Source organism: Mastomys coucha, unplaced genomic scaffold, assembly GCF_008632895.1.
Source record: "Mastomys coucha isolate ucsf_1 unplaced genomic scaffold, UCSF_Mcou_1 pScaffold3, whole genome shotgun sequence".
In the NCBI taxonomy this organism is placed as follows: domain Eukaryota; kingdom Metazoa; phylum Chordata; class Mammalia; order Rodentia; family Muridae; genus Mastomys; species Mastomys coucha.
Window position 1 is genome coordinate 50503035 of NW_022196909.1, and position 7635 is coordinate 50510669.

Genomic DNA, 7635 nt, shown 5'->3' on the forward strand with positions numbered 1-7635 from the left:
TAGAAAAAAGAGAGAAGTTCATTTGCACTGAACTGAGAGCTGAGACTGGTCCAGGCACTGTGAGAGTTGGGGGTGGGGGGTGGGGCTGAGGCCAGCGGAGGGTCAGAGGTTAGACTGAAATGCAGACATGCAAGGAAGCACTGGATAGGGTGACTGTTCCCTTTGGCTCTGGCTTAATGCCTTCCTAATATGTACCAATAGTTTTCCGAAGTGAAAAATCTCTGGGGGAGAGACAGTGCTACAGTCAGATGCCTCAGACCAGAAGATCCTCCACACAACACACTTCGTCCAGAGCCTAACAAGCCTGTCTGGCCCTTCTTTCATGTAAATGTGTTTGTACGTGTGTGTTCACTGTCAATAGGCGACCCTGAGGACCAAAGATCAAGGCTAAGCTCATAAGTCATTTGGTTCCTCCCAGTTGGTCTTTTTGTTATTTTTAATTCACATACAAAGTATCCATTTTCATTATCTTATTCTTGAACGTGACTTTTCTTCCCCTGCCTCTGCCGGGGCTTCTTATTGGCTCTCTCGTCTCAGGACTGGGCAGATAGAAAGGACAGAAGACAGGAAATTCTCTTAGGGTGAGGTGTTCAGAGAAGTCACTTCCTACTGAGGCTGGCTTGTGACTTTGGAGAATGAGCTGAGGGAAGCACAAGGCTTTGTGGCTCATACCTAGGAACCATCTGGGGGAAGCCAACGAGCCTAGTGCAGAGCAGGACCTGTGTGGTGCGGTGACCATACCTAGGTCATCCAGTAGGAGGGGCGGAAGCAGACCTTCCAAACAGGAAGCCTGGGGTGGGGGCCCGGAAGGCTGGTGGCACTGAGTGGGAACACTGGGCCCAGGCCCCTGAAAGAACTGCTCAGGATGTGGTGAGAGAATCAGGAAGCAGCTCCACTGGGGTGGGGGTGGGGACCTGACCATCTACCTCTTCCTCACTCTCTCTTAGTCCACATCCGCACCTCTCAGCTCTCTGTCTATCTCAGCCTCAGCAAGGATTACTGTGCCTTACCCTGGCTCTAGCCCAACCATTACCACCACCCTTCATCTTTCCTAAATAGTTCCTTTTCTGGCTACTCCTATCAAATTTATACCTGCCATCATGAGAGAAACCACCCCAGTCCTGGGGGGGGGGCAGGCAGTGGGGGACTGTAGCTGGTGCTTTTGCCCAGCATCCTCTCTGGCTGGAGACCTGCCCCTCCCTCCCCGGCCCCCTGGTGACCTTATATAGCTGATGAGAGGATCTAGTGAGTCACTTCCCTCTCTGCCCCCCCTAATTCGGGTTATGCATTCCTAAGAAGCCCAGTCAGAAGCTGGGGGGGGGTGGAGAAACAAAAGAGGGGGACACAGAAGTAGACACTGGAGTAGATGGAGTGGATAAAATGAATTCCTTCACAGAACAGATGATAAACTGCAGAAGCTGGAGAAGGGAGCTTAGGAAGAAAGGAGAATGAGATAGACATTTGGCTAAATCTATCAACAACAGAACCAGTAAGGGTCCCTTCCCAGATACTGTGGTGTAAACCATCTGCTGGCCAACTGGCCAACCCTCACTTCTGTCGGCATTTTCCGTAGCCTTGGTTCATGAAGTGTGGCAACTGTGTGTGTGAAGAGTCAGTACAACTCAGCCTTCTGCAACAAGGGTTAGTCTTTTTTGTCTGTTTGTTTTTGTTATTGTTTTTCAAGTCAGGGTTTCTCTGTGTAGCCCTGGCTGTCCCAGAACTCACTCTGTAGACCAGGCTGGCCTCAAACTCAGAGATCCACCTGCTTCTGCCTCCCAAGTGCTGGGATTGATTATTCTTGATTTCAACCAAGGACAGGCCAAAAATATTCAAGGTCCTCCAGGCTGGTGGCTTGGACTTGTAATGCCATCTATGGATGTCAAGTTCAAGGCCAGCCTGGTCTGCTTAGTCAGCTCTAGCCTCAGAAATAAAACACAGAACTAGAGAGAGATGGCACAGCCGTTAAGAGAACTTGCTGCTCTTGCTGGGAACCTAGGTTCAGTTAGTAGCACCTCTGGATGTGGCTCAGAATCCTCCACCCCAGTTTCAGGGTATCTGATGCCCTCTTCTGGCCTTCTTAGGCACTGCATGTAGATGGTGCATTTAGGCACAGGCAAACCACCAAGTCTATAATAATAATAATCTTAAAGGTACATGGAGGACCTGTGTAAGTTGTATGCAATACCATACCATTTTATATAGGGGACTTGAGTACACTGGCATTTTGTGTGAAGAAGTCTTACTACAGACTCCCCCCAAGATATTAAGGGTGTGTGTGTGTGTCACTGTAGTGGGTTAGAAGTGAGTGAGTGATTATGGAAATATTGGTACAAGAGTGCATGTAAAAAGATCAGGACACAGAACAGGATGCAGATGTGGCAGCCTCTGAGCAGGATGCTCCGGAGGGCCCTTCCAGGCAGAGGGAGCAGTCAGCACAGAGGCCTGGAGGCAGAAGCAAATCACCCTGTTGCATTTGGCTAGGCTTTGGATTTTGTTCAAAGCAGATGAAATAAATCATTGCAGAATACTGGGTGTTGGTGGTGATGGTGGCGCATGCCTTTAATCCTAGCACTTGGGAGGCCAGCCTGGTCTACAGACCCAGATCCAGGAAAATAGGGCTATACAAAGAAAAACTGTCTTAGAAAAAGGAGGGGGTGGGGGGAGAGGAGTTGGAGAGGAGGAGGAGGAGGAGGAGGAAGAGGAAGAGAAACAGCAGCAGCCACTGCAGGATTTGGACCCAAGGAATACACGTACAATCTGGGTTGCCCTGCTTTCCTTAGGGACCAAGTTGTCCCCCGCCCCTCTCATTCAGCCCCGTGCAGCCATGCTGTAGATCATATGGAGGCTCTGGGACGCTGAGTCATAGATGTCCTGGACAGATCACCTGGAATCCCCTTCTGTTTGTCTTCTAAACCATTGGGATTGCAGAGTTAATCCCACAGTGTCCCAGAGCTCCTTAGGAGGGCAAAGGGGAGGGACACTAAAGACAGCCTGCTGTGCGGGGGTGGGGTGGTTTCTGGCTCTCTCTGGCCTCGTATTTTAGATTTATTTATTTATTTATTATATGTAAGAACACTGTAGCTTAAGTACACTGTAGCTGTCTTCACACACTCCAGAAGAGGGTGTCAGATCTCGTTACGGATGGTTGTGGTTGCTGGGATTTGAACCCAGGACCTTTGGAAGAGCAGTCGGTGCTCTTAACCGCTGAGCCATCTCTCCAGCTCCATGGCCTCTGTTTTTGTGGGTACCCTGTGGCCTCTTCACCATCCCTACCTAGGGTTTGCCTGGACTTTCTTTGCTCTCTATCCTTGTCAGTTCACCAGTTCCACATTCCAGGGACTCTTCTGTAGGTTGAGCATCCCTTGGCTCATCTAAACCTTTCTGTTGTCTTATCCATTCCTGAGTCTGGAGTGCCCATCTGACTTCAGCTTTTTTTGTTTCCTTGGTTTGTTTGTTTGTTTGCTTTTGTTTAATACCTCTGCCTCACAGCAGTGACAGAAAGAGACCCTAATTCTGCCTTACTTACCCAGGTTCCCTGTCCTTCCCATGGCGAAGGACATGTGTGTGGTGTCTGTGTGCGCATGCGTGTGTGAGTGTACAGACGCTTTTTGTTGTTGTTGTTTTTTTGTTTGTTTGGGGGTTTTTGTTTTGTTGTGTTTTGTTTGAGGCAAGTTTTCTCCATGTAGACCAGGCTGGCCTTGAGAACTCAGCCCGCGCTTATTTTTAATGACAGGGTCTCTATGTAGATCAGGCTGGCCTCAGACTGGTCACCTGCCTCCATCTGAACTTCATTTTTTCTCTTTCCTTTTTGTTTCCTGTGCGTTGGTGTTTTCCTGCGTGTATGTCTGTGTAAGGGTGTCTGAGCCTCTGGAACTAGCGTTCCAGACAGTTGCCATCTGCCGATGTAAGTGCTGAGAATTGAACCCAGGTTCTCTAGAAGAGCAGCCGGCGCTCTTAACCTCTGAGCCATCTCTCTAGCCCCCTACCCCTTTCTTTTTTAGACAGAGGTTAGTATACGCTAAAGGCTAGCCTGGCACTTGGTGTAATCCTCCTGCCTCATCTCTTGAATGCTGAAATTGCTAGTGTGAGCCACCATACCTGGCTATTTGTTTATTGTTTGTTTGTTTTGTTTCTCCTTTTTGCATTAATGGGGTGGGGTGCCGAGAGACACCTGACATAACACCCTGTGAAGGTCAGAGGTTCCAGAGGTTCCTGGCTGCAATCTCTCTCACCATCGAGCCACTGTTTTGAGAGCTTATGTACATGTGCACTACATATATGCCTGAAGCCTGCAGAGGGATCAGGTTGTTTTTTCCTCCTGCCCCTATGTGTTGTTTTGAATGATGCTGTTATAAGGAAGAATCAAGATGTAAGGGAAAGCCAGAGCCCCAAATGGATGGAAGGGAAGGTGTGCAAGGTGCCTAAGGCCAGCCCCTCTCCACTTGCCTCTGCTCTCTCCGCCCTCCCTGGGGTCCTCTAGTAATGAACTTGCCTTCTTTCCCCACCCTTCCTACTCTCAGCTCAAGATCTCCTTTAGTGAGACAGCCCTGGAGACCACATACCAATACCCTTCCGAGAGCTCGGTACTGGAAGATCTAGGCCCGGAGCCTGAGGCTCCCATGGCCCCCTTAGCGACTCAGCCTGATGATGACGACGAGGAGGAAGAGGAGGAGTTGCTCCTGCAGCCCGGGCTCCAGGGTGGGCTGCACACCAAGGCCCTAATCGTGGGTAAGTGGCTGCAGCATGGATGGCGGAGGGCGCCCCCTGGTGTTCATGGCATGGTGGTACTTTGAAGGAGGTTGGTCCAAATCTCTCTATCTGTTGATTCCTGAAAGCCAAGTACACATGGGGTCTCCAGATTTAAAAGCAGAGCTCGCTCGTTCTCCAGATCTCTAATCTGGTTAAAAATACCCGTGTGGGATCAGACGGTGTGAAGTCTGAATTCCAGCTTGTCTGTTACTCGGGTGTGATCTGGAATCAATCCAAGTTAGATTGCCATTTACCTTATGTGGGGTGTGCATGCCTCAACTCTAGTATCAGATCCGAGGCCTTGAGCACACTAGGCAAGTGCTCTACCACCGATCAATATCCCCAGCCTTCATTTATCATTCTTTAAAATACAGTTAACAGGCCGGGTGGTGGCGGCACAGGCCTTTAATCCCAGCACTTGGGAGGCAGAGGCAGGTGGATTTCTGAGTTCGAGGCCAGCTTGGTATACAGAGTGAGTTCCAGGACAGCCAGGGCTAGACAGAGATACCCTGTCTCGAAAAACCAAAGGAAAAAAAAGATACCCTGTCTCGAAAAACCAAAGGAAAAGAAAAAAGAAAAAAAATAGAGTTAACAAATTGTATCCTGGGCCTCGGTGTGTGTAGCTCAGTGATAAGATTGCCCCCTTGAGCTAAGAATGGCAACTAACGCTTGTGATCCTATCAATTAAGAATAGATCAGCCTGGTCTACACAGTGTGTTCCAGAGCACCCTGGACTATACAGACTGAGACCCCATCTGAAACAAAGTAAACAAAAAAGGTTGTGTGCCCTGCTTTAATTCCAGCACCACAAAAATTCAAGTGTACTCAAAAAATAGTAAGTACTTCCCAAAGTTGTTGGGAGACTCGAGTAGCTTTTGTCAAGCACCCAGGACCACAGCTAGGTATTAAATGGCTTCACCTTTGCTGACATGGCTGTAAATCCAGTTAACCGCGATGAATGCTTTTCCTGGTGACAGGCACGCATCCAACACCTTACAAAGACTTCTCTTACACTCTTCAGTTCTGGGATGCATGGGGAGGCTGGAGGCCCTCTCCACTTCTCTGGCTTGATCACCTCTCTTCCTGCAGATGAGTCCTGCCGGCGGTGACCATCTTCCAGTTTGGGCACATACCTCCTTCCTTCCCATACCTGAAGATCCTGGAGTCTGGATGAATCAGAGCCCCGACAGACCTGGCAACGAGCCTGCCTGGCAGGGGAGGGCATTGAGCATATTCCGACTTGCTTTTCCCATCTCATTTCTGGGGCAGAGCCAGTAGCCTAAATTTACCCCTAACCTAAGGTTCCCTGTGGGTGGAGCATCCTTTGTGAGCTACGAGTGAGCATCAAGTCCTGGTTTGGAATTCAGAATTTCTCTGGAATTGAGATGGCATACCTCCAGCCCCACAGCCTTCCTTAACTCCCAGCTACTCCCGTGGATCGCCCTCCATCCACAAACTCCCTTTTTCTAGGTCACTACCCTTTTGTTTACAGCTTTTCCTTCTCTCTTGATCACAGCCTGGTTTACGTACCCACTAGTTCCCAGTCCCACCTGCAAAGTCCCAGGTTTACAAGCCATGCCCACCCACGGAGCCCGTGTGCGGTCCGACACCTTACGTTTCTTTCCTTGAGAGTGACTCGGGAAGGTGTGTAGCCTTCTTCAACTTTGCTCAGTATTACTGTGCCTCGGTTTCCCCCAAGAGGGAAAGCTGGGATCCTAACCCTGAAGCCCATGAAAGTTATTTAATTCTGTTCCTCCCGTGGTTCATATTGAATTGAATTGCACTGTAGGGGGAGCTAAGGAGCTGCTTTTGCTTCTCCCTGTTGCTCCTTTGTCAGCTGCCTGATTTGTTTCATTTTTGTAACTTTCCATAATAAAATGGAGCTCTTTTCAACTCTCTTGCTGCCTTTCTTTGTTTTTATTTTTCTTTGTATTTGTTTTTTGAAACAGGGTTTCTCTGTATAGCCCTGGCTGTCCTGGAACTCACTCTGTAGACCAGGCTGGCCTTGAACTCAGAAATCCGCCTGCCTCTGCCTCCCAAATGCTGGGACTAAAGGCGTGCGCCACCACCGCCCGGCTGTTTCTTTTTTCTTTTTTTAAAGATTTATTTGTTTTTATTTATATCAATACACTGGAGCTGTCTTCACACACCAAAAGAGTGCATCAGATCCTCACATTACAGATGGTTCTGAGTCACCATGTAGTTGCTGGGAATTGAACTCAGGACTTTTGGAAGAGCAGTCAGTGCTCTGAGCCATCTATCCAGACACTTGTTTCTTTTTAAAAAGATTTTTGTTTATTTTATGTATATGAGTACACTGTAGCTGTCTTCAGATACCCCAGAAGAGGGCATGGGATCCCATCACAGGTTATTGTAAGCCAACATGAGGTTGCTGGGGGTTGAACTCACAACATCTGGAAGACCAGACAATGCTCTTAACTGCTGAGCCATCTCTTCAGTGCCTCTTTCTTTTTAAATTCTCCATTATTTTCATTTTATGAGAATATTGCCTGCATGCATGTCTGTGTACTACCTGAGTTCTTGGTGTCTCTGGAGGCTTTAAAGAAGGCATCAGATCGCCTGGAACATGAGCACAGATGGTTATAAGTTGTCCTTTGGATGCTGGGAATCAAACTTGGCCCCTCTAGAAGAACACCAGTGCTCTAACCACTGAGCCATCTCTCCAGCACCTTCCCTAATTACATTTTCCCTGCTTCCAGCTTTCAGTCTCCCAACCACCAATATTTATTTGTTTGCTTTTTAATTTATTGTTGAAAGTATGTCTTAATGTGTGACCCTGGATAACTGGCAACTTACTGTGTAGAACAGGATGGCTTGGGACTCACAGACAGATATTTCTGCCTATGTTTCCCAATCTCAGGAATT

At 48.4% G+C, this 7635-nt stretch overlaps 2 protein-coding genes across 7 annotated transcripts in view; both read left to right on the forward strand.

The window, feature by feature from the left end:
* Ppp1r18 (protein phosphatase 1 regulatory subunit 18) overlaps positions 1-6647 on the forward strand; it is a 10599-nt gene extending 3952 nt beyond the window's left edge. For 3 of the 4 annotated variants that reach the window (XM_031347289.1, XM_031347287.1, XM_031347288.1), the window contains exons 3-4: positions 4521-4728; positions 5839-6647. In XM_031347289.1, coding sequence (XP_031203149.1) covers positions 4521-4728; positions 5839-5858 — 228 coding nt within the window. In that variant the 3' untranslated portion in view covers positions 5859-6647. Of the gene's footprint in view, positions 1-4520; positions 5221-5838 lie in introns of those variants that run through there. The other variant, XM_031347290.1, reaches the window with a different exon arrangement.
* LOC116074627 (H-2 class I histocompatibility antigen, D-37 alpha chain-like) overlaps positions 1-7635 on the forward strand; it is a 714163-nt gene that overhangs the window by 500534 nt on the left and 205994 nt on the right. The gene's annotated exons all lie outside the window — the stretch shown is intronic.